At 39.9% G+C, this 25744-nt stretch overlaps 1 protein-coding gene across 4 annotated transcripts in view; it reads left to right on the top strand.

Annotated features, from left to right (window-relative positions):
* DNM3 (dynamin 3) overlaps positions 1 to 25744 on the top strand; it is a 234570-nt gene that overhangs the window by 71116 nt on the left and 137710 nt on the right. For all 4 annotated transcript variants that reach the window (XM_064147248.1, XM_064147247.1, XM_064147246.1 and 1 more), the window contains one exon: positions 757 to 870. In XM_064147248.1, coding sequence (XP_064003318.1) covers positions 757 to 870 — 114 coding nt within the window. The remainder of the gene's footprint in view (positions 1 to 756; positions 871 to 25744) is intronic.

The raw sequence follows: 25744 nt of genomic DNA, 5'->3' as shown, positions 1-25744 counted from the left end.
TTTTTTTCCATGATGCTCACATGAATTTGCATGCTGAATGGGAGTGAATTTCAGTTCTGAAACTTGTTAGATACAGGGAAATGTTTTTCACTGGATGGCTACTGATGCTGAAGTTACCAGTCTTGAAAAGCCCTATGAGAGGAATGTCACAGTCTTGCATGTTTCTCAAAAAGAAAGAGGAATCTCATGGCTGATCACACAAGTCCATGTTTGTGTGAGTTGCTGAGAGAGTTCTGAAGGGGTTCTCTGAGCACTTCTTCCATCTCAGTCCTTCTTAGGCAAGTAAAGAGTGTTGCTGTAGGGAGAAACACAATGGCTGAGGGTTCCCTGCATTGATGTGATGGGGAAAGTTCTGTTGTCCAGAGCATGATAGGAAGGAAAAGTGAGAATTTCTTTATGATCCATAAACTGCTCTTCTTCATGTCTGGAGTTGTCATTCATTTCAGTTTTCTTTTGTCCCCCTTTCTCTTTACATGGTGTAGTCTCCTGGCCCTTCAGTATTTATAGGTGTGCTGTTCTCCTCTGTTCTTTCATCTTTTGCTTGTATCTATTTTGTAAAGTCCTGCTTTACCTGTGTTCCCCTTCATTTTTATTGGTGCCCTAGCTGTTGATTTTTTTTCCTTATAAGAGGAAAACAGCTCTCTTATATTTCTCTGTTTTATTTAGCAAGTCTTTATTTAAAAGAATGAATGCAGCATCAGAATCATCTCAAGAGAGTAATGAACTAAACTTGTGCCTGACTGAACCTCTGCACAGGTCATCCGGAAAGGCTGGCTGACCATCAACAATATTGGCATCATGAAAGGAGGATCCAAGGAGTACTGGTTCGTTCTAACTGCAGAAAGCTTGTCCTGGTATAAAGATGATGAGGTAAGGATTGAAGAACTTTGTTTTACCATGGGAAAAAACCTCCAGTATTTATTCAGTCCTATGATTTCACCTTAAAATACAAAATCAGCATGCAGAGACTTGAGCTGAAAGAATGTTTAAAGGTATTACCTGTGTTCTTTAAATTGTCTGGGTTTGATTTAGGATGATTGCTCTAAAACACCTGTCGAGGTGTTGGTAACATAAATAGAAAATATTTGTGTGAAGATATTGTTGTTCACTTGTTTGTTTTATTTTTTTCCCCGCTCTTCCTGTGATTTTCACATACTGGTATTTATAAAAAAAAAGGAAGGAACTGTTTGGAATGTTGTGGATATTGTTCTATGGCTCTATGAGCTGCTCTTGCACATGTACCATAAGTTGATCATGACTTGTCCAGGTAAAGTTGTTTCTAAAAGTAACTACAGCAATTGATTTCATGCCCTTGTGCTCCGAGAAGATGAAAAGCCTGTCTGCAGATTCTGTAGGTATGGATTTTCAAATCTGATAAAACACCCTGGTAAGAAATGCCACTTGCACATCAGTAAATCTGAGGTGAGTAATAAGAGAACTGGAGAAAGTATTTCTGTGATAAACAGGACATCCAGGTTGCTCATTTTATTGAACATATTTTTAGGTAGCTTTTTGTTCTGTTTGTTTGTGTTTGTTTTTTTTTTCCCCACAATGTTGGTAACCATGCTTGATCCAACAGTCCAGCAGTCTTCTTGGTAACAAACTTTAAAATGGGATTATTAAGTGTACTACCAGCTTTACCATAAAGCCTTTGTGGTTTTTTTAAGGTTTGTGTTTATTTGCATAGAAAACTTGGGCTACATTAAAAAAAAACAACAAAAAAACAACCCTACAAACTGGAGTTTTCTTTTGTTTTTTTTTTGGGGGGCTATTTCCCAGTTAATTTTTTTTTGAGCAAATTTTTGCTGATTTTTAGGGTGAACCAATTCATTTGATGGAAGAAGCAGAGGTAAAGGCAGTGTTATAAATGACCTCTAAAGCATCACTCAGTCTTTCAGTCTTAACTAATAAAACACTGGCTTACCCCAACAAAACAGGCAGCTGGTTGATGGGGGACTCTGCAAACTACTCATATTCTGTTCAAACCAACTCGGTGTTTTACTGCAGTCGAACCAGTGGGCAGAGGTTCTGTGGTGCATGCACATGAGCCAGAGCCTTGCTGAGTCCTGTGAATCCAGAATGAGGTACTTAGCTCAGGGAGTTACTTCAGTAGTGCCCCTAATGGTGGAAAATCTGCTGCTCAGTCGTATTTTTTCCTGTGTTAGTAGCCATTTTTTACTTTAACATTGAGGGATAAAATAGGTTAACCTTGAAGAGGTTGCCCCTTGACCCTTTAATTAAAGTTTAAAGGGATTCAGATATCTTTACTGTGACAGGAAAACGTGTGTCAACCAGAGGGGAGGAGTCAGATGCTAAATGTCAAGACAGTAAGTTTTATTTTCAGATGGCTGAAACATAAATTGAGATATTTAACTGCAATGACATCAAAGTGAATTAAGAAGTGCAAAGATGCCCTTATGAATTTGAAAATTCGAAGCTGTCCTTTTTTATTATCTACCTTGAAGCTACTAGAAGCTGTTCTCTTAGCTTAAGTACCAGCAACTGTAATGAAAAGAAGCGGTGAGATGAACACACCTTGCTATGCTCGATCTCAGGCACTTGCAGGTGCGTCTAAGATGTGCTGTGACAGTTTGTGAGGTAGTTTTGGTGTTGCTTTTTTGAATCTGACCTTTCAGTGTGTAATATTAAAATCCCTGAAAAAAAATTATGGGATGTCTTCTGCCGTGCAGCTTTAAACTGTTTTGATAGTGTACTAGAGAGTGTCACCAGGGAATCTCAGGACAGTGTGTGGAGGGATTTGGCCACTGGCTGATTTCCATATGCATGTTTTATAATGTCTCTTAATTTCCAAATGGTTGTGTTTTGAGAGTCAAGAAAATACCAGTAGCTCATTCAGGTCAATATGGGAGAGCACTCAGGAGTTTCTTGGAGTGGTAAGAGAAGATAACAACATAGTGTTCCATGCTTTGCTGGTGTAAGAAATTCTTCCTGAAGTACCAATTTGCTGTATAATTTGACTATTCTGTTCTGGGGAAGAGTTCACCAAGTTAGGTCGTACTTTTTTGGGAGTTGGATTTTGTTGTTTGTTTGTTTGGGTTTGGTTTAGTTGTTGTTGTTTTTTTTTTTTAACTGTGTCTTTTGCAGTAGAACTTGAAATATTGGTAAACTCTGTTCTGAAGATGGTAAAAGCCACGGCTTGACCATCAGGTTAATCAAAAGACCAGTGACTTGTATAAGAAACAGAACTACTGGCTTCTGAAAGCAGAGAAGCAAATAATCTCCTGGCTGAATTCCAGTCTTTCTAATTACACTTTGTCTCCTTAAAATGTTCCCCTCACTTTCAGCTTGCTTTGGTAGTTGTCACATCCGGATCTCAGATGATTACTGAAATAGCTGCATTCGGTTGTATTTCCACTCTACTAAGATATGTAGTCCTCAGTGATGTGTGAAGTGATACTCATGTTTATGTGTCTGGGCTCAGCACGGCTGTGCACGCCGTGAGGTCGCAGGGAGTTCAGATCCCTGTGCCTCCCACTGGCGCTGGTCACTTGTGCGTTCTCCGCACAGTAGCAAGAGCCTCTCCACGGCCGCTGGGGAAGCTGCGGAAAATCGCGTCTCACCTCTGATCTCCTGCCACAGGCATGAGTTCTCTCCCCCTGCACAACAAAGGTCGTAGAACCTTTGTGTACCGGTGAGCTCTGGCAATGTACTTTACAAAGCCAGAGTGCTACCTAGGAACGTTAGGACTGTGCAGGCTGTGTACCCCCTCTAGTGTGAGTCGAGCCCATTTCCCATAGTCTGGAATTTACTCTGAGATGAAAATCTCTCTCTAAACGCAAGTGGTTGGATGCTAGTGTCATTAGAAGAGTGTAAATGATTTCCCTTATTTGTGAGCTGCAGCTTTTATAGGTGAAGGGTCCACAGTGGAGTGTTTTGAAGCAGGTTACTTTGGCAAAAGATTTCAGAATTTATTGGGTGTTACCAGGGTCACAAAAGAAATTATTTGTTTCTTTTTTTTTTTATTGTTGTTGTTATTGCTGCTTAAAGATACAACATTATTTTGTGCTGAGATGGGGATCAGTAACTAAGAATGCTGTATAAGACTGGTAATTATGGAAATACCAAGTTGATGGTGGGTAAAGCATTGTTTACTATTAGTGGCATAAATGCTAATCTAAATTAACTGTTGAGCATGCATTCAGTTGCTTGTGTTCATAAGTTTGTTGTGTGACCAATATATGCCTTTGTCCTTTTCCACTTGCTTAAAATCAAGCAAAGAAAATACTGTGCACCACTTTGAGGCTCTTGTACACAATCAGCACATGCATTGGCCTCACAAATAAGAGTCTCTCTTTTGTAGAGCATTCCATGTAATGCTAACTAGTGTAAGGCATGCTTAGCAAAACCAGATATTAAATCTGAGCATTTTAGCTCTTGGTTGTTAACCTCTTTGGTAAGTAGCACAAAAAGCTGTCAGCTTTTGTGCTGAGCTTCATTTGAGAGTCAACGTCCAGTTTTGAAGTTCGCAGTAGGATCAAATGAGCTTTGAGGATGTGGGATGCTATGCTAGCGTGTGAATTCAAAAGCTCTTTATTGTAAACAAAACGATGCCATTTGTAATGTGCTGTAGCATTTTTACTATGGGGCATGGTCAGAGAATGTGGTTTATAAAAAATTATAATGCTTTCTAAAGCATGCAGAGACTTCACTGGCATTATTGGTGTGCAAGGGATGCCAAGCTGGGTTCTAGGAGAAGAACTTCTGGAAAATTGAAGTGTATGTTTATTGGGAAAATTCTCTTTAGTGTTACTTCCAAATGAAATATTTCTGTTCTGTGTCATTAGGCAAGGAAGGTGTTGTCAGCACCTAGTGATAGGTGCAGTTTGCATTATAATGTCACACTTTATTCTCAAGTATTAATAAGATAAATTTCTGGGGTTTAGGAAGGAGATAGGAAAATAAGTGAGGAGGTGGGAGAATGGAGAGGTGAGACGTTACTCTAAGATCTAATGTTGTGTCTGATTATAGAATTAACTGGGCACACAACCAGCTGCTCTGGGTTTCTGTGGCCAGCAGGAATGCTGGTGAATTTTATACCAACAACAACCCAATAACATGAGTTGCTTGACTTATGCCTGAGAAGTCCAGGGGAGGATGAAATGCACAATGGTGTTGCAAAGCTACGTACAAATAAAACTGGCGTTAGTGAGTTAATGAGAACAACTAGGAAAAGAGTACTATAGGAAGCACAGTAAAAATTTCAGCAGTGGGTTTTATTGTCTTTTATAGGCGGTGTTGGTTTGACTCTAGGTGGGTTGCAGTACGCGGCTTGGTTACTGACCGGCTGTCTGAGATCCAGAGTGACTCTTGGTTGGAGCTGTTGGCGAAGATGCTCTGGTGTGTCAGAGCGGTTTCCCACTGGTGGCTGTCCCTCAGGCTGGGTTGTCATGCGACTGCCTGTCTGTGCCTGCTGTACAGGTGAGAGGATGTTCTGCACAGCAAGTGTAGACAGGCAGACACATGACAACTCCGTCCAGCCAGTCCCTTGGAGCCGTCACCGCTGGTATGCAACAGTTTGTACCATTCCAGTTTGGGGGGGCTTTGAGAGGGGAACACACATAACAGAATTAAACTTTAAATCATTGGGAGGTGTAGAACAAGAACAGAACTTGGTTTTATTTGGAAAAGAAGCATTTAGTTACATCAGTTATCATTGTGCTGACACGTATCAGAGATGCAATTTCGACAGACTGGTCACACCGAGCATTTGGGAAAGCAAAAAGGATTGAAGCCATGGTTTATTTTATATGCAATTCATACAGGATTTTGCCTGCATACTGTACTCACACATGGTAGTCTAACCAGATGTTTCTACTCTTCTTGGAAGCACAGAAATAACTGGAGTTCAAGATAAAGGACATGTTTATATAGTACATATTTTCTAGGAGCAGATAAGTACAATAATCTTGCATGTTAGAAATAAAAATCTTTCTGTATAAATGCAGGAAACCATGTGCACATTAACCCAGCTAAGGGGAACATGCTGGAAAGAGAACTGGGTCCATTTTATATCTTACTTGATGATGTGTTTTAAAACTATGCACTTTCAGTGATATTTCTTTAGTGTTTTGCTTTGCACATTATTGAAATTCAGCTTTCTCTCAAAATCGGTACTTTCTCTGGGAACAAAATCACTTTGTTGAGCTTCAGTAACCTTTCAGTTAAACATAGACTATGCTATAGATCAAAAGCTTGTAAATAACATCATTTCGCCTCACAAGATGTGCTGCTTTGCTAAACTTCCCTGTATATAAAATAACACACGGTGGCTGTATTTCAATTTAGCAGTGACATTTGCAACATCACTGAGCTGCTGTTTCAGAAAGAATGAAACATGTTGGATGCTTAAAAGGGGGAAAAAATAGTTGTAATGCTCTTCCATGCAGATAAAATGATTCCGTTCTATAATGGTGTTCTTAAATCACTGTTGCTCGCTAGTGCCTCCATAGGTAAGCAACAAAGTTGTGCATTCAAACCCTTCTCATCCGTAACCAATACAGAATAGCAGCAAAACACATTCCAGCCTGAAAACTGGCTATAAAAGGGATTCATTTACCAAAAGGCTCAAGAGTGGGGATAGTGCTGGGATTTTGAATTGGACTACTAATAAATCAGTATGTAATTAGTCAAGCGTTCTAGCAACGATTGTTATTTTTATGTAAATGAAAAGGTACATTTCAGCAACCATGCAGCTGAAGTGTACAAATTACCAGTTCCACGAGGAAAAATTTTCCTTGTAGCTAACAAGATGGAATAAGCTGTCTTACAGGGATGAATGAAGCACAGAAGATGACTAGCTAATTCAGACATGAAAATAAAAATGAACTGTGAGACGTTAAATAGCCTTACTTTGGCTTTATAATAAGCTCACTTCAATTTTTGTAGCTTTAAGGAGAATTTGAAGTGCATGCTTTTATGTTGGCATGTCTTCCTACTTGCTTGATCATTTTAGAGAGAAGCAAAAGGGGCAAATCAGAGATACTTTAAAAACAAGTATAAAGCACTGCTCGTCTTATAAATGTCACCAAATTTAGTGTCTACATTTAGTTGTTGTCAAAACAAAGATCTTTAATCTGTGAGAAAATCAGTTCTCAGTTCCGATGTTCTGTATCTTTGAAATAGCAAAGACTTGTACAGTAAAATCTATTGGCAACCTATGTGGTCTAGAAGGGTTGGAACAACAAAAGCATGCATTTTAATTAGTAGGTTTTCTATTAACAACTGTCAGGGAAATTATTTTGGGAGTAAAAGTTGTGAGTGGAAAGATCGTGCGGTCTTTCTAGTAACTGTATACAAGGAGAACTCGTCAAAGTATCAACAAAGAGCTTTAAATCTTGAACTGAGACAAATTTATTTTGGCTACTACTAATCTTCATTTGATTCTTATTTAAAAACTGATATTCTGTGACATTGCAGTTTATCTGCTGAAAGAGCTTAACAGTTTTGGATGCTGCATCTGGCTGACTCATTGAGTCAGTAAAGGGCTTGAGAATGTTTCAGAGTACTCATAGCAACAAAAGAAAAAAATCTTGGGATTGCCAATAATATATTTACAGAAACCGGTATTAAGGATCTGACTTTAAATATTGGTAGCTTGGAAATAGAGTTCAGAATTGTCTTCTCTCCAGCTATGATCAGGACTTCTTTTGTTTAAGAGCAGGTTGTTATTTTTAGATGCTCTTTTGCAGTGCAGCGTAAAATGCAGTACTGAGGTACAGTAGCATTCAGGAAAATTTCATTCTTAACTGTGGCATTTCCTGTCTTCTTTTTTTTGTGGCTTTCAACCTGACCCTTAATATTTCATTTAGTTTTTGGGTTTTTTGTTTTTCTTTTCTTAATTACAGTCTAAGAAACAAAGTCTTTGCAAGTAAAAGTAAAATTACATTCTTGATTAAAATATATCATTCAAAAAGAAAAAAGCACACTAAGATTTAGGGGGGGGTTTATTTTTCCAATCTGCTTAACAGATTTTGATTAAAATAATAATTCAACCTTCTATTTAGAAGTTTGGAAATTTTATGCAAGCACTTTGTTGTTTTGGATATTAATATTTCCCATATAGCAATGGTACTTGGGTGGTCTGCAGAAATGTCTGTGGATGCACGGTGATAGTAGAGGAAGGAGGACAAGGAGCGTGGAGAGGGTAGCAGTGTCTTTTAGTCTTCTGAAAGCACAGATGTGTTAGATCACACTGGAAATAGTAATATAGAAGATAACATGCAAGTTAATGACAAAACAGAAAAAAAGTCAAATTAGATGTTTGCCTTTTTAAAAAAAAGTAACTAGTGGTTTTTTTTCTCATGTGGATCCTCCTTTGATCTATACTTATTTCTGTAAAATGAAATGACTTTTCCCCACCCTTCTTTGCTTTTTGATTTAAATATTAAAAGATTATACAGAAAAGGTTAGAAATGTTTTTTTTTCTTTCTTATTCTCATGTAATTTTGTTGGGTGTCCTAAAAACTATGCTTCCTAAAGTTAAAAGAAAATCCACTCTATCGAAGCACTCAGCTATTTTAAATACTCATAGTGACATCAATTTGCCTTTCCTGTTTTCGTGCAGTCTATGCTAATATGAACTACTCAATTAACTTCATACAGCAGGTTTAAGCATGGAGATTGTCCTGGTTTCACAGAAGTCTCTCACCATGATTTAGTATGCATTGGATCATTGCAAAAGTAATATTTATTTCTTTGTGTTGTGGCTGTGTGTGTGGAGTTTCGTTGTTGGTTATTTTTCCTTGAAACATATTTACTTAGCTATCTTGTTTGCTGACATGTATGTTTAAAACCTCTTGTTTTATAACCATGGGAATCTTCTGTATGGTTATGATCAATTAGAACTTGTTTCAACTAAACCAGCTCTATTTTAAGGACCGGAGAATCACTTAATTCACTTTGAAAATGTTTTGATTACAGAGCTGAAGCAGATATACTTCCTTATTCATTCCTAACAATACAGGCTTTCTTTCCCTATCTGTTGCTTTGCATGCTGCATTTCCCCCCCACCAACCCCCCCTGCCCCCCCCGCTGCCTCATTTCCAAGCCCCATGCCAAGGGGGCCTCCTAGATATCAGCCTTACAGTCTAAAAATGCAACTTTGAAGAGTCATGGCTATATGGGAGGGGAATCGCTTCCTAAATCCAGAAAGGTCATTTAAAATAAAGATTAATGCAAATAGTGGACTAGAGATAAGAGAAACACCGGTTCCATGTGTTTTCATTGTCTCTGCTTATTTAGCAGAAGCTAACCCAAGCTATTTTCAACAGTATTTTCACTGAAAACTTCTTACAGCCTGGATAACAACACTTCCTTTCTTAATTTCAAGATCAGAATTATAAAAGTAGCTATGCAGGTAAGCACTGGTTAGAGAAAAAAAATATTTGCAAACAGTCATCTTCCCTTTGAAATCAGAACTGAGCAAGTTTCTGAACAAGATCTGAAAACACTTTTCTACTCCTTAAGAAAAAAAAATCTGAGGCATAAAAATTTGCAGATTTGCTATGCCTACGTCAGCAATCACAGTTAAAGAGAAATGTTAATGCAAATTTGATTCTCATTCCATTCCTTTTCTGTTAATAACTGCATTTAACTGTGTGTTCTAGCTCCATTTTAAAGGAGAGTAAGATTAAAAATTCCATCTACTCATACATTCTACAATACTACTACTAATTTAATCCCAAAGATAATCTTCCGCGAACTAGAGGAAGAGAGGAGGAATAACCTGTAAGTGTCCTTATACATTAAAAAAAGAATTCTCTAAGTCAAAACCTCTAAGTTTTGCTGGGAGGCTAAAGGAAATGCCAGTGCTAGGTCTTGCTTTGTAGGCTTTTAAGACAGAGTCATGCGAATGCTATGCAGCCATCTCTCCCCCGGAGGACTTCTATTGATTATAGAAGGAGCAATGAAAAAGCTAATAATAATATGAGTATTTTTCAGAAATAAACTGTGCAGCTCTGAGGCTGTCTGAAATATCACATGCATTTTACAAAAGTGACAGGTTATAACGATAATGGCTGCGTATTGAGGCTAATTCTTTTTCTAGTATGGCTATTGAAAGCCTTCCTGGCAATAATGAGCACCATATAGAGGGAGTTTTTTTTTCCTGCTTGCAGTAGTTTGTCACTAGTGTTAACTTTAGGGGAGCTGACTCTGGAGCTCGGCTGGTATCAAATTGCACTCCAGACTTTTTGTATTATTTTGTCCATGGGGATTTCATTCAGCCTGAGGGTTGTTGGTTTTGTTTTGTTTTTTTTTTTTTCTTTCCTTTTTCCCCCCCTACCAGGACAGCTGGAAATTCACCAAAGCAAACTTCTGCATTCGTTTACAAATTCCATTTTTATCAGTGGGATTCAGGACAAAGTAACTTAGCATTTTGAATGTTAGAAGAAATAACAGCGATTCAAACTATCCATGAGAGCAGCAACGATCGGTCGGTGCTGATCACTTATATGCCGTGGCCAGCCAGGTATCGTGATGGAAAACTGTTTGTTCTGGTTTATTTATTGCTTTTTGGTTTGGTTTTTTTTCGCAGCACATCCTGAATTTACAGAGATAATTTTTCCTGGCAATTAAAGATTTCATATTCTACACGGCAGAAGCTTAGCGTGGCGTGATCATAGCTTCCCTATGGTTTCCCTCCCAGTCTTCCTTAGCACATACAGCATAGCTTAGTTGCAAAGAAGTTTCAGCTGCACATATCAAAGTCTAAGTACAGTTCTCCCCGACTCGATATAATAACTTTACAATCATTTAAGATAATATTCATGCATTCTTTTATATTATTTTATTACCTTAAGAGAAAATAATTTCTTAAAACTGATCTTTCGATCATACTTCACGGCAGGAGCTATTCAGAATACATACTTCTAGCAAGCCTTTTCTGCATTAAAAAAAAGGACCAAAAAATAAATATACTCCTTAAATATTTTATACTGATTGCTGTAAGTTTGAAAAAAAAAAATTAAATTTACCTTGTTAGTTTTTTTTTGGGGGGGGGGGGGGAACCACCTTTATTTTAAATTAAAAAAAAAAGTAAATTAAAAAGAGATGACCAACTAACTCTACTCTTGTACACTTCTCTAGGTAGCATAGCTCTAGGCAATATACCTCTCTCGTTTCTTGCATAGGTTTTAGTAAACCACCAGAGCTCCATCTTTCTTGCAGTGATGACTGGAGGAAGGGGGGAGGGGAGTCACCTAGGTTCGCCAGGTCATAGGCCAGGTGTTCTTCCAAAGTAGGCCTTACCAGAATGTCTTCCCCGCTTTATTCTGAAGTCCTCCTTTTTCACAGTGTCCCTTAGCGTTTCTTATTCCCTAGTGTGCAAAACCTGCGAAGAAAAATACTGTATATGAGATCTGAAAGGAGCAATGAGTGTCTTCTCCTTGGCAAGAGCAACTTGCGTCCCCAATAGTCCATGCCGCTGCTTTCCCTTGCCCAGTCTAACCAATGTGCAGACTACTGTACAACAGCATTGTCCTGAACAGGTAGTCTGAACACTGGGGCGACGGAGCAGGATCTCCGGACGCGTCTATTTATTTATTTTAAATCCTCTTTTAGTCTCGGGGAAAAACTGCCTTCCTGCATCACGAGTTGTGCTCGGCTCTCCCTCACACTCTGCAGCACTCACTGAAACACACTGAAGTGCTGTGATTTCCAGTCTTGACGTGGCACATTTGCAGCAGACTGGGGATCTGGCAACGAATTTAGGACCAGGAAAAGGGGGAGGGCTGGGCCTGAGAGTCCATATATGGGATGATGTCACCCTGGGGAGGTTTGGGTATGCACTGTGCCGCTGGTGAGACCGCTAGAATTGCCTGCTCTCAGACATGGGTCTGTGTATAAAATGGTACCAGATGTTTTAGTGTAATGTTAAGCAGTCATTTCATCTTCAGGCCAGATTTTTTTCTTCAACTGGGCAGGAAGTGGGCCCCAGTATGGAAAAGCTGTAAAAAGTCAAGATGTACAGTTTCACTGCAGCCAACGGAGAGCGAGTTAATGGAGATGCAGAATTTGCTGGTTTGTGAAGGCTGAAAAACTGACTTTATAAAAGCGATTCTGCTCGGGAAGCTCTTGCAACAAGCCAGCGCTTATTTTCTTTCCTTTTAATGACTCTAGTTGTGCTTTTCTGTTTTGGCATTTCAGACCAAGAAAAGGGCAAATAGGTTCATTTTTTCTTGGAACTGTCAGCGGCATGCAGGCTGCCGAGACTTGAGCAGTAATTAGAGTTACTTCCTGAAAGTGAAGCCCCCATGAAAAGTCTGGAGAAATGTTCTTTGTCATAGCCTCTACATGAGTAATTAGTTCCACATGTGGCCTTCCTATTTCCCTTCAGCTATTTTGGCTGGCTGGCTGAATACTTTGCTATAGCTCAAGACTTAAAGAAGCTTTAAAGTTTTCATTTCAAGCATCCACTGTGAAAATAGCTATTTCTGGTGTCATAATAAATTGCTTCTGGTAGATCAGTGCTATTAGGCCTGGCATTGTTTTTCGCTGGTAACCCTGCTGGTCCCATTTTTCTTTTAATGGCGTTTGGTGGAATTATCCTGCTAAATTTTATCTTTGATGTTTACCAGATCTATTGAATTTTGCCAAGTATGACTTTACCATAGATTTTAAGATACTTTCCCTACAGGCAACTGCCCTTGTCCTCCTGTAGAGTTTTTTTTTTTTTTTCCTTTGTTACTCATGATGTGGAATCCAAGTGTTGTGTTAGAATTTATTTTTTCTTTTTAATTTGCCTTAGCCCATGGTCTAAACTGACAGCTAACATCCAGTCAGCTTTTCTGAAGTCAGACCTGGAGGTGACTGTGCCTACATCCGTATGAAGTTGTTGCCAGTAGCTTTTTTTCTGCCCCCCACCCCCCCACCCCCGCCTAGAAGTCTGGGGCAAATGTCTGAGGCAAATGGGAGTATATTCTGTAAGGCAGATCTCCACCAACTTCCTGGGCAGGAGTATGTGTAAATCTAAGTGTGTGCTGTGAGCTCTGGTGACCTAAATAACTTCCATGTGATTTGGTTCTTCCTAGATGGTAGCAGATTCTGTGAGAGCCATAGCTCCTAGAGGCACACGCAAGGCAGAGCTATAGCTTCAGGGAGGATGAATGCAATAAAGTTGGATGCCAAAGAAGTTGGAGTCGGAGTCTCAGGCCAATTAAAAGGAAAAGTGACCTTCAGGCTGCTTCGTGGTGGTGGTGACAGGCCAAGTGCTGTGCGTGTGTTTCAGATTGCGCATCCGATTCTACCATTTGGATTGCAGTCGGCTGGTGTGTGTCCAAGAAGTGCTGGGGTTTCTTTTTTAATTGGCTGAGATAGAGGTTTGAAGAAGCTTTCTTAGAAACAACCGCACCATATCAGCGTGAGTTGGTAGGCAAGGGCTTCTGGAGACAGAGCTGCTGTGACAGAGAAAGTAGAACACACCAGGAAAAAACAGGAGGGCTCCCAGTCCTGCGTGTGTAGGAGCTGCCTTTATTATATTCCCACTTGGCACTTGCCTCATGGAAGAAGATGATGATTTAGGAAATACTGAGTAGTGTCAGGGTTTTTTTTTTGAGTGGGACCCTCAGCAGAGTTGGTCACATTTTCCTCAGAGAGGAACTATCGGAGATTAATTGCTGCGTGTGCCACCAAGAGGAAAAAAAATGTGTTGTGAAGACAAGATAGTGTTTCAGGAGTCTTCTTTCCGTACCAGTGGAAGGCAAGGCAGGCTGAACGAAAGAGCCAATACGTAAATGAGTCAAGCCAGCTTAGGGCCTGAGAGAAGTGAAGTTGTCAGTCTTACTGATGTATGCAGCAGCAGCATTCGCAGAATCACCGAGGCTGGAAAAGACCTCCAAGATCATCAAGTCCTGCAATTCTGTGAATTGTTCCTGAGATGGTTAAACAGAACCAGCATATCTCACCACATTATGGCCTGGAAAGTCATTCCCTCTAAGTTTTGTCTCCTGGCAAAACCAGATCTCCAGAGGAACAGCGGTTTTGGGATGTTCCGGATACCCAGCAAGATGCTAAAGCCTTGTTAGTGAGGACCTCCAATACAATACAAAACTATTCAGACCTCTTACATACGTTTTCTTTCTTTCCTCAGGGCTTCTCAGATAGTTACACTCATTTGTGTTAGACATTTAGATCCAATCCCTCCTTTTCCACTTGATCTTTGTTTGGAAAGGAATAGACCCAAAAAGCAGTCAGTGTTTCCATTCCTTCTGATACCAAGGTCAGACTATACTTGAAGCATTTGAAACAGTCCACTAAATCTCTCCCTAGTTATACTGCAGGATTGAAAACTGCTTCTGAGGCTCTAATTTAGCTGTAGTTTCTTAAATGGTGGGCTGCTTTCATCATGGCACTAATCTTGACTCAAGGAGTTGATAACAATAGCAAGAGCTTATCGTAAGTGCCTTCCAAAGGTGGTGATAAGCTTTCATTTTTCTTGACTTTATCATCATGCTGACACATCTGCCGTGCCTATGAACTCAGCCCAACAGTTAAATTCTTTTCAATGAGCCTAAAACATTCTTTGATTTTCAGCTTGGAGTAAACTAAGGATTTTGTAAAGTTTTTTAGTGCTTATTTGGAGGGCTACCATGAAGTAAGAAATTGGTTAGATTTCTGCTGGATTGGTTTCGTCTCCTGGCAGACAGCAGCATAGTGCCAGGCTATCCTTCATACTCAATGTGATGGGCATCTTTAAGGTGGTCATGCACTGTGGTGGCTAGCATGGGAGCTATAGGCTTCACAGTGTTTGTAAAGCATTCTAGGCTGCTTTTAGAGTAGTGAAGAGCCTGAGGTGCTGCTAATGGGTTTCGTTGTTGTTGTTCCTGTAGAAAGTGTCTGGACAGCTGTAAACTTTGTATCACTGTTTTTCAAGAGCTCTAGGCATGATCCAGAGAATTACAGAACACTGAGTGGGATGTCTGCAGTTAATAAATGAGTTGAAGTAATATCAGACAATTGAACATTGAAATTCTGCAAGAGAAAGTTGTCTGGCATAATTTGTTTTAGGTTTTTGCGTGGACACAGCAGTAAAGATTAACCCTTTTCAGCACTCAGTAAGCTAAAGTGTGATTTAAGAGGGTAAGAAACAGGTAGGCATAAGACACTTGGTGCCATGGTCTAGCCTTGAGCTCTGTGGTAAAGGGTTGGACTTGATGATCTATGAAGTCTCTTCCAACCTTGGTGATACAACTACCTGAGGGGTGGCTGTGGCCAGGAGGAGGTTGCTTTCTTCTCTCAGGTGGCCAGCACCAGAACAAGAGGACACAGCCTCAGGCTGCACCAGGGGAGATTTAGGCTTGAGGTGAGGAGAAAGTTCTTCACTGAGAGAGTCATTGGACACTGGAATGGGCTGCCCGGGGAGGTGGTGGAGTCGCTGTCCCTGGGGCACTTCAAGGCAAGGTTGAACGTGGCACTTGGTGCCATGGTCTAGCCTTGAGCTCTGTGGTAAAGGGTTGGACTTGATGATCTGTGAGGTCTCTTCCAACCCTGATGATGATGATGATGATACTCTGATACAAGGAACAGTACAAAGAGGCTGTCATTGCTATCATAATAAAAAAAAGCCCTCAAACATGGAAAACTACCTCTAGGGGCTGATTTTGGAGCTGAGTGAACAAAGTGAGCGGAAAATTAAATGCCACTGGAAGTAAACACATGCAAAGTAGTAGTCTCAATTTGTAGAAATCCCCTTGAGTTACACTGTGAAATTAAGTTCACTTTTCTCCAGAATGCTTGGGATATGGATGCAAAAAAAAGTTGATGAGGATAATGCTGGGGGAGAAGAGGTGAGGGTGGAGGAAGCATCAACATGTCAGGTGAAAGTAACTACTTCTTGCTTCTGTAGTTTTTTTTGCTTTCTGTTAATCAGTGCATGTCACTGATGGTTAGGGAAGGTCTGACTTAGTCTTGCAGTCCTTCTGGTCCTTGGTACTCTGACTCAGGAAATTTTATTTTAACAAAAAACAACAAACAGACAATCAAAACCAAGAAAGAAACAGTTTTCACCTTGACAATTTTATTCTGACCAATGCACGTAGGAACAATCTGTGCTTGTAAGTAGCTATGCCCATTGTTAGAAGGGCACATTTTTGAGCTGTGCTGCTCGTTTTCAAGCTTGTACCATCATCCTCATCTGTGGACTGTAGTATTATTTGTGAGATATGAAAAAATTATGATGCAGGCAGCAGTTGATCAGTGCTATCTGAAGACCTCCTTTGGTAGGTACCTCTGAATGAAAGCTGTAATGATTGCTGAGCCATATATGTGCACAGTTTTCTGAGCAGTCTGGCTGTGGTGGCTGCAGGTAATAATTTTCTCTTCTATGAATGGCTTTAGGACAACTCTATATATGTTGGATAGTGTTCCAGCCTAATGCCCCTCTGTTGTGAGTTCCTGTGAGCGAGACATAACTAACAGGTGAAAACTACAGCCTTTACACACTATGTTCCCCATTCCAGCTTGTTTCCATTCCCCTGTCCCTTTTTCACTTACCTTCTCTGTCCTTTCCCCCCTCCTCAGATACGGATAATTCTTTATATTTACTCTTCCACCTACTCTGCAACCTTTCTGTCTTCAATCTCCCTTTTCTGCTCTCTGTATGTGCTTTACCTCATGCTTTGAGATTGTCGAAGAGAAGTGATTGGAGTAGAAAGAGGAGCTGAAAAGGGTCAGTCCAGCTGCATAACAGTGTTAACATTCATAACAACTTTAGGAGCCTGTGTTTCTTACTGCCTTTCTAGCCAGTGGTCAAAGCTGACCAGTGTATAGTTGGAAATGTAGGAAAATAACCAGAGTACCATAAAGCAGGAATTTTCATGCACGAATGACTTCTGTGCTTGCTGTATATTTTTCAGCTTATTTTTTTTTTTTTGCATGCACTCATGCATGTGTTTGAACATCTGACCTGATTTTTGGATAATAAATTGGTTTTAAGGAGCCATGTGTTCTTAGCATGGTGGCAACAAGTGATTTTAATGACTGGCAACATTTAAATTGCATATAGATTATTTCATTCCTGCTAAAACAAATAGCTGCCTCGTTGGAGCGTTGTGGCCTAATGGGAGGTATCCTCTCTGCCTGTCATGTTTTTCTTCAGGAAAAGAACAGGATATGGAATAGCTTTGACATTTCCTTAGTCATTGCTTACTCATACACAACACACAATTAGTGGAGATGCAAATTAGCTGAGCTAAGTTAATTTTCAGAGTGGTGGGGAAGAGCATGATATGCCCTGGATTAACACTGTCTTCTTTCTTGACTGCTGTGCTCTCCTCAGACTTTGTTTTAGCCCTAAAGCATGTTAGTGTTAAGCTTTATAAAACCCAGATGTGCAGATGAACCAAGTGTTCTTTTTCCCCACTCAGACCCGAATGATTCAGTCAGGTTACCACATCACTGAAAATCATTGCTTCTCTCACAGAAGAGGTCACTTTTGCTATAAAGTGATTGTAGTATTCAGTAAAGGAAAATAAGTGAACGGTAAAAGGGGATGAAGCATTTGAGTGAGTGTGGGGCCATGCTGTTTACTGCTTAACCAAAGCAGAAATATATAATGGATAAACTTGCAATGTTTTTTTCTTTCTTTTTTCCACTCTTTCCTAGAAAAAAAAAAGTATTGGAAAATACAACTGCCTGGGCAACCAAAGGAAGTGTGCATGTTATAGAAGTTTCTAGTTTAAAATCCTGTGTCTTGTTGGGTTTAAACTGCTGGGTTTATCTAATTAGAATTTGGGGGTTGATTTACCCCTCAAACGTATTTTTATGAACATTCTTCCTTCTGCCCAACTGAGAGACAGTTTGTTGTTACTTTTGTGGGTTTTTTTTCTGGCAAAATGTTGTGTTGCAGCTATTTCTATGTTTCAGTAATACAATACACTCTGGGGGCAGATCTTGGGGATCTTTGACTCTAATGAATGCCAGTCACGTGAGGGCAAATACATGATTTATTGCTCGAGTATATTTTCAGTAGTAATGCCTGGAGAATTTTTTAGCTGAGGGGGAGGGGAGATCAAGAAAGAGAAGGATGCAGTTGAAAGAAAATTGTGGCAAAGTGATGTTAACTCTCACCTCTGTTCAGGCTTGTGGTTTGCAATGCCAACATCATGAATGATCCCCAAACAGAAACATCCATCCTTTGCACATTTAAGAATCATCTCCAGGGAGCTGTGTTGTAGAAGCAGATCTTAAAATGCACACCAGTGATGTTGCTCAGGGCCTCTAAAACTGAAAGCCATTTCTTCTAGTATTTATTGTCTTTGGCAGGAGTGTTATCCTCTCTTTATATTAACTGCTGCATGAAGTGTCCTCTTTGTCTTGCCAAAACTTCTGTTCGTGATATAATTTTTTCATAGGTTGACTTGCTTTTGATAAAGACTTAACAATAACAAGCCTGGTTCTTGAATGTGAAACTGAGAGTTGCTTTCCTGAGGCTGAACATAGAAATCTGTCATCTGTGCTGTGCAGAGATGTGTGCTCTCTGAAGAGGTGACTGTCAAAGAGCCTCAGTGTAATTGTACTGCTCCAGCTCCATGAAATGCTTTGAGTGTACCCATGTAATAGAACCATTCATCCTCTTTTATGACTGAGTTCTAAATCATATTTCCAAAGATTAATAAGTTATGTCCAAGGAGTAGTCATGTAATATTTTGTCTGGCTTTTTCTCTAGGTTCTGAAGATTTAATCACCTACTTTTACTCTCTGACCTGAGTGTGTTGGCATAAATATTTCAATTAGAATTTAAGAGCCAGCATAAAAGCATTTTGACTGCTTAAATTTTTTTGAGTTGTCCTGTGAGATCTGATGTCCACAAAATTGTCATGTGAACCAATGCTCCCAGACATAGCTTACAGATTTGATTTTTTTGAGGGAAGCTGCTTCTTGAAAATATGTGAAATGTAAGAATTAACAAATAGACATAAATAAACATCAAGAGTCAATAAATAAACATATTTCTTTAAGGTGGCTCTGAGGATACTTTATTGTGGCCTTCTAGTACCTTCTAACCATCATGAGGGTGGTGAGACACTGGAACAGGTTGCCCAGGGAGGTGGAAGCCCCATCCCTGGAGGTTTTTAAAGCCAGGCTGGATGTGGCTCTGAACAACCTGATACAGTGTGAGTGTCTCTGCCCGTGGCAGGGGGATTGGAGCTAGACCATACCTTCCAGCCCTGATAATTCTATGATTCTGTAGTTATAGTTGTTCTTTTTATCAGTGTCTCCCAGGAACAGAGGTCTCCAGATGGCTCATTATCACTCTCTCATATATTCCAATTATAAAGAAGAGTAATTTTTTATATGTGACCTGAGCCTCCATAGCCAAAGTGAGATTCTGTCCTGCTTTCATGGCAGCACATGTTGGTTGTGACTTAGTCAGTCAAGCAAGGTATGGTTTATCAGTTTAAAATCCTGATAAAGATGGAGTGCTAATAGGTTATTTTTTTCCCTGTCAATTACTTCATTTTATTACTTTTACAAATGAAGTTTTAGTGCTTTGCCTTAGCTGTTGCTTTACATGCAATACAAGCTGTGTGTTTGTTGTGTCTTCACTAATGTCACCTTGAGAAAAGTGTTCTAGAAACCTGCAAGCCATTGTGCCAGTCAGGCAGGTATTTCTAACTGTTGAACATCATCTCACTGTCTAAATTTACTGCAGCTACTAAGCAGTAGTTGAGGAAGACGTGCTCTATTCAGGTGTTGTTATATCTGTTTTAGAGTTTCCTTTTCTCAAGTTACTAAGCATTTTCAAATGTTTGTCTAAGTCCTAGAGAACCTAAACAAGTTGCTGAGGCTCTCTCCTATAGCTCCATCTCTCAAACTAAGAAGAGCCTTTTATTGGTAAGCTGGTTCAGGTCCCTTTCCCTCACTTGATGCGTCTTGGCTCACACTCTTCAGAACTCAAAAAGTTCTTTCCCCTCCCCATTATGGTCTGAAATCATAACCATAACTTAACCTTTGCAATATAGAGCCCAAGAATAATGTTCCTTCTTTGAGGTCCCTTTTTTGGCTTCAGTATGGTTTTCTGCAGGATCTTTCATAACTCCTCTCTTTGTATTTGTGTTCCTTGCTATGCGGATCTACACTGTATAGTCTGTCGCTGACAGTTGCCTTCACTACATATTGATCTGTTCCTTTCATGGAAGTCTCCACAGCTTTGTTTCAGGTCTTCCTGTTGCTGATGGAAAGACCTTTCATTGGACATAGAGAATTACCCCCACTGCTGTCTGATTATTTCATCCTAAGAGCAGATACTTTATGGAACCGTTTTGTGTATGATGCTTTCATCTCTTGAGGATCTGCTCTTGATTTAAAAGCAAACCTCTTAAAACCAGTAACAAGCTTGCCACCCACACCTCTCTGGGTGCCACTGTAATATGCTGTTAACACCCAAGATCAACTCACCCATGTTGTTGCTGACACTTCATATATCTGCAGTGATTTTCTTTGTTGCTTTAGAGACTTGTATCTGATATGTGAATCTTAGTGTGTTCTGAAGATTGCCTAGAGTTTCGGGATGAAGTAGACATCTATTTTCTTCATTCCCTAATAGACCTTCTGACATCTGACCTTTTGGCATCTTTTACTCCAGTTATGAGGTATGCTGATTAAATATGTCTTTTCCTAAAGCCTTACAAAAGCTTTTACGGTTGAACACTGAACCAAAACGCTGGCTTCTGATGGTAATTTTGTGGGGAATGCAGAAAAGGCAGAAGCAGCAGCAACATTTTAATAGCTATTAATGTTACTTAGACTGTTATTCACAAATGATATGCATGTAGGGTGGGACCTGAAAAAGCAGTTAAGTGGGCAAATTCAAGAGACACCCAGTAAAGCAGTGAGTATAGGTGCTTGAGACACAAAGATGCCTAAGCACGCTTCTGAAAATCCCTGCAACCAGGCAGGTTTCACAAACCTGGCTGATCTGAGCATCTTTACTGCTGAAAAGCTCACATAACCTGTGTGTGTATATTAAAAAATGGATTTCATATCACAGTGTTAATTTGTAGCAGTTTTCTAGGCTCTCTTCTGGAATATTTCAACAAGACTTGTAATTATTACTGGATGTGTTGGTCTTCTGTGGAACTTGTATAAGTTCAACCATTTCAGTTTTTTGTAATGTGTTTTATCTGTGTCAGGTGCTCAGATGGAGGAAATTGGAAAACACCATAAGGTCTTATAGCATGCACTGTCATCCACGTTGCATCCAAAGCATATTGTGCAAGTGTAGCTGTTTGCATTCTGTTCCAAACCCCAATTCTCAATGGCCAGAGCTAATTAAGATTATCAGACACCTGTATTTGCACACAGAAGAAAAAGGTTTTTAGACTTTGTGCCTCATAGATCAGGCCTGGCTGAGGAAAAAATACAGAGGAGCTGTACTGAGTTATCTCACAGCTTCCCTCCACAGAATCATTCAGGCTGCAAAAGCCCCTCAGGATCACCAAGTCCAAGCCATAACCATACTCTACAAGGTGCACCCTAAACTGTATTCCCAAGCACCACATCCAAACAACTTTTAAACACACCCAGGGTTGGTGACTCACCCACCTCCCTGGGCAGCCCATTCTAATGCCTAACCACTCTTTCCCTGAAAAAAAATTTCCTGATATCTAGTCCAAACCTACCCAGTCACAGCTTGAGGCCATTCCCTCTTGTTCTATCACTATTTACCTGTGAGAAGAGACCAGCACCAACCTCCCCACAACCTCCTTTCTGTAGACAGCTGTAGACAGTGAGGAGGTCTCTCCTCAGCCTCCTCTTTTTGAAACTAAAGGTGGACCTGTATGTTCCTGGGAAGGTGGAGATTGCTGAACAAAGAAAAAAATTTGAGAATAGATTTAACAGTGGAAAATTAGCAAACTGAAAACAGTTGTCAAGGATCTGAAAATCCTCTGAAAGCAAATTTAGTTTGGGAAATTGGAAACTTAGAAGAAGAACATTGGAAGAAAAGTAAGAGGAGTGCAAGGGAATAATCATTGGAAAGGTTTATGCCAATTTGGCTTTGTTTGGAGGTGAATCTATCATGAGGACTCTGGGATTAGAAGGTGTCCCAAGCCTTGAATACTTGCTGCTTTTTTAGCAGCCTGACGTGGCTGGATTTCAGGATCAGCAGGTTGCTGATCAGTGGGGATGCCAAATCTATTAGTAAATTTGAGTGCAGATCGTGCTGTAAAGATTGCCAGGTTTGCAAGTTCAACAGTAAGCAGTTATGTCTGTTGTGTATTCATATGTTTCACATGGGTTTTTTTGTTTCATTTTGGTGGTTTTTGTTTGTTTGATTTGTTCTGTTTTTGTTGTTGGTTGGAAGTTTTTTTTTTTGTTTCCTGCTGACTGCAATTTTCCTTAAGTAACAATTTTGTTGTTGTGATTCACAAATCTAAGGAGATGTAGAATCAGCAAAATTTCCTTTTCTTCTTTTAACACGTCAGAGAATTCTCAGTCCACATGTCTCTGTCAAAATTAGACCTTCATAATAGGTAATCTTTGCATTCCTGATTTTTGTGAAAAGATATATAAATACACAGGTGCTGAGCACCTTGGAAAATAGAGCCCATGTCATAGGATCATAGGATGTTAGGGGTTGGAAGGGACCCAAAGAGAACATCGAGTCCAACGCCCCTGCTGGAGCAGGACAATACTATCTAACACAGATCACAGAGGAACACATCCAGACAGGCCTTGAAAGTCTCCAGAGAAGGAGACTCCACGACCTCCCTGTCAGACAATATCTGCTCAGCCCATGCTTGTGTGCATTCTCTCAAGGGAAAAATGCTGCCCTGTCTTATCTTCCTAAGTTTTGCTAAACTTGGTCTTAGATTCTACCCTGCAGCTACACCAAACTCAAGTGTCTTGTCTTTACAAGGTGCAGTGATGTGTTATTCTGCTGTGCTAACCAAGTAATGCATCTTGAGATCTTTTTTCTTTTTATTCAGGCACATCCTTTCCTACTTGGATTTTACCTTGAAGGGGAAAAAGGAAAGGCACTCCATTTTTTCTTCTGTTTAATTTTTGCAGCTCACTTATGCCTCCCTTAAAGCAGATCTCTAAAGGGAAAGAAATCCAAACAATTATTAACCCATGGTAACAACAAATGCTTCTGAGGAACAGCAGCTCATCATTCATTCTCTTCCATTGACATGTAAATCTCTTGAGACTGTCTATGGAAAGAAGGAGTTTGCTGCTTTGTAAACCTCCCTTGGTATCGATAGAAACATGACATGCTTGCTTTCATATTTGTGTGTCACCAGGAGCTGCTGAGAAAGAAGGAGGGGAAAAAAAAACAGTGTGGGCTGTGAGGAATAGGAAGAAAAGATGCATATTATGTAAACAAAGTCAGAAGGAGCTTGGAAGTAATTGTTTGAATCAGCAAGGAAAGCTGAGAATATGATAGCTATGGAGACGTCTTGGCAGAAGTAGTATTTATTGGCTGAGTTTAGTGCAGCACGGAGCATGTCAACTAGGTAAAAGTTGTTAGCACTGGAAAACTGTATGTTGTGAGCAGGTATAAAATGCAACGAGCTGTGTGGCATGGACCAAACTTAGTATGCCTGAAAATAGAAAACTCTACAGCAGGTTCACACAGACACAGCCAGCACCCTTTGAACACGCATGTTTTAAATGTACTGATTTATTAACTAGCTCCAGTGGTACTTTTTAGGAGTGATTTACCCTAATGAGATAGAGCACAGATGCACTGCAGCATGTTTGTCCACAGAGTTGTCTCCTAACTCCTTTGCTGACAAGATTCTGACAGTAGACTTCAGATCTGAATTTGTGGGAGGGATTTCTTCGTTGACTGTCTATGAAGCATTGCATGAGGGGAAATAGAAGCCATATGCAATTCACTACACGGATCTGGTTTTCATTTAAATCTTTTCCTGTATTGGCTTCTCTCTCTTCTACTAGCAGAAAATATAACTGCTAAATGAATAGTATGAAGCCTGAAATAAAAGGCAGTGTGGATTTTGTTGGTTTTTTTTTGTGTTCTTTTTTAACTGAATTAAAAATGTATTTGATCAGTAGTATATTTTCACATAGGATTCTACAGGAGGAGAACAATTTGTGTATAGTACACTGGGAATATCTGTTGTCTTAAGTCTTTAGTGGGCTGAACTGATAGGGTATCACAGAACTGCAAGGCTGCTGAATTCACAGAGCTGTACCTTTCCAGTAGTGGCACCACAACACAAAAATCTTGATGAGCTCTGCACGCAGAACTGAAATATGCACTAGTCTCTAATTCCCTGGAAAAAAAAAGAAATCCTTGATCTAGTGTGGAGTTGTGGAAAATTTCACCATGTCTGAAAATAGTCCAGTAGTCTCTGGGTTTGGATTTTATTCCCCCCACCCTGGTTTTTGAACAGAAGTTGTGTTTTTAAAAGTTCACTGAGGCTCTTTTAGCAGCGAGGTAGTCCCTTGGTTTTTTGCACACAGCCTGGGAAAAGAAGCGCCTCAGGACAAATAGAATGCAACACTTTAAAAAAAGCTGAGCTGTTTCATGTATTGGACACGTTATACTTTGAGATCAGTCTGCGAATGAAGGACTTACCTGGCTTCTAAGGGAAGTTGTGAAGATCTTCTGCCTCGTGGACTTTTTGGAAGCTGTGCAAAATGGAGCTCTTCAGCGCTAATTGCCAGGTGCTCAGCAGCCTGTGTGCTCTCATGTGCCCAGTGATTTCAAGCCGTGCTATCCAGCAGTGTAAACAGCACGGTAAGGAATCTCTTTCATTTGGTCAGGGGAGTAGTGAAGATGAAGCAAAGAGGTGGATCCCTAGCTCGAGTTTTCTTAGATTTCCAAGGATAGCATTGTCTAAATCTGCCTGCCAAATAGCACCACCGTAAAGGAACACTGCACGCAGTTGGAAATGTTTCTGCACCTCCCATTTGCTGCACAGATTAAGGAAGGTTGAAGCACCAATTTCAGCTGCTAGATGTCTTTAAAGAGGCTTCGAGTACTTTAATGTAACTATTTGTAAGATCGTTAAAATAGCTTCTGAGCACTAGGAATGCACAGCTCAGATGACACTACACGTTTTACACAGTGAAAAACTGCATAAAGAGGCACTAAAACTTACAAAAGTAATTAGAGGGACTTTCAGAAAGCCTCAGCAGATTGCATGCTGATGACGCTGCTGTCATGCAGTTGGTCGAAATCTGGCTTGATTTAATTACCAACAAATACCTGGAGGCACACAAGGACATAACGGAAAAGCAAGTCAGAGACACTGTGGAATGTTTCTGCTGTTTTGTCAGTGTTGCACAGCTCGAACATTCTCTCAAGAGTATTTTTGAACTCCGGGCAGGAAAAGAAATGGAAATGTGATTCGATGGAATGTAATTCTGAATTCCTGCTTTTTAAAAACCATTAATTGCAGGAGAGAAATGTTTCTGCTTCATTCTTTGTAAAAAAAGTTGTTAGTAAGAAATGCCTAATTCCTTTATTTGCCTTTTTTCCCCCCATGTATATGTATTTAATGCACTGAGATTCCTGCCCTGTGAGAGTAGGTATAGTATAGTACAGAGTTGGTGTAGCGAAAGTCTCATAGAAAACCATGCCTGATGCAGGGGGGATTATTTTCATTTGTGTAGTAGTGAAGTGCTGAGTGGACAGGAGATGGAATTATTGCATCCTAGTGACTCCTAGACAAAGCATGTAAGACCTTGTTTTGATTGCTATATAATAATTTGCAAACATTTAGCTCCTCAAAAAGCCCTAATTAAAGAACTCTAA

The sequence above is a fragment of the Pogoniulus pusillus genome, chromosome 8 (assembly GCF_015220805.1).
Source record: "Pogoniulus pusillus isolate bPogPus1 chromosome 8, bPogPus1.pri, whole genome shotgun sequence".
Taxonomy (NCBI): Eukaryota; Metazoa; Chordata; class Aves; order Piciformes; family Lybiidae; genus Pogoniulus; species Pogoniulus pusillus.
Note: the sequence above shows the minus strand (reverse complement) of the source record. Positions and strands in the feature narration are given on the sequence as shown.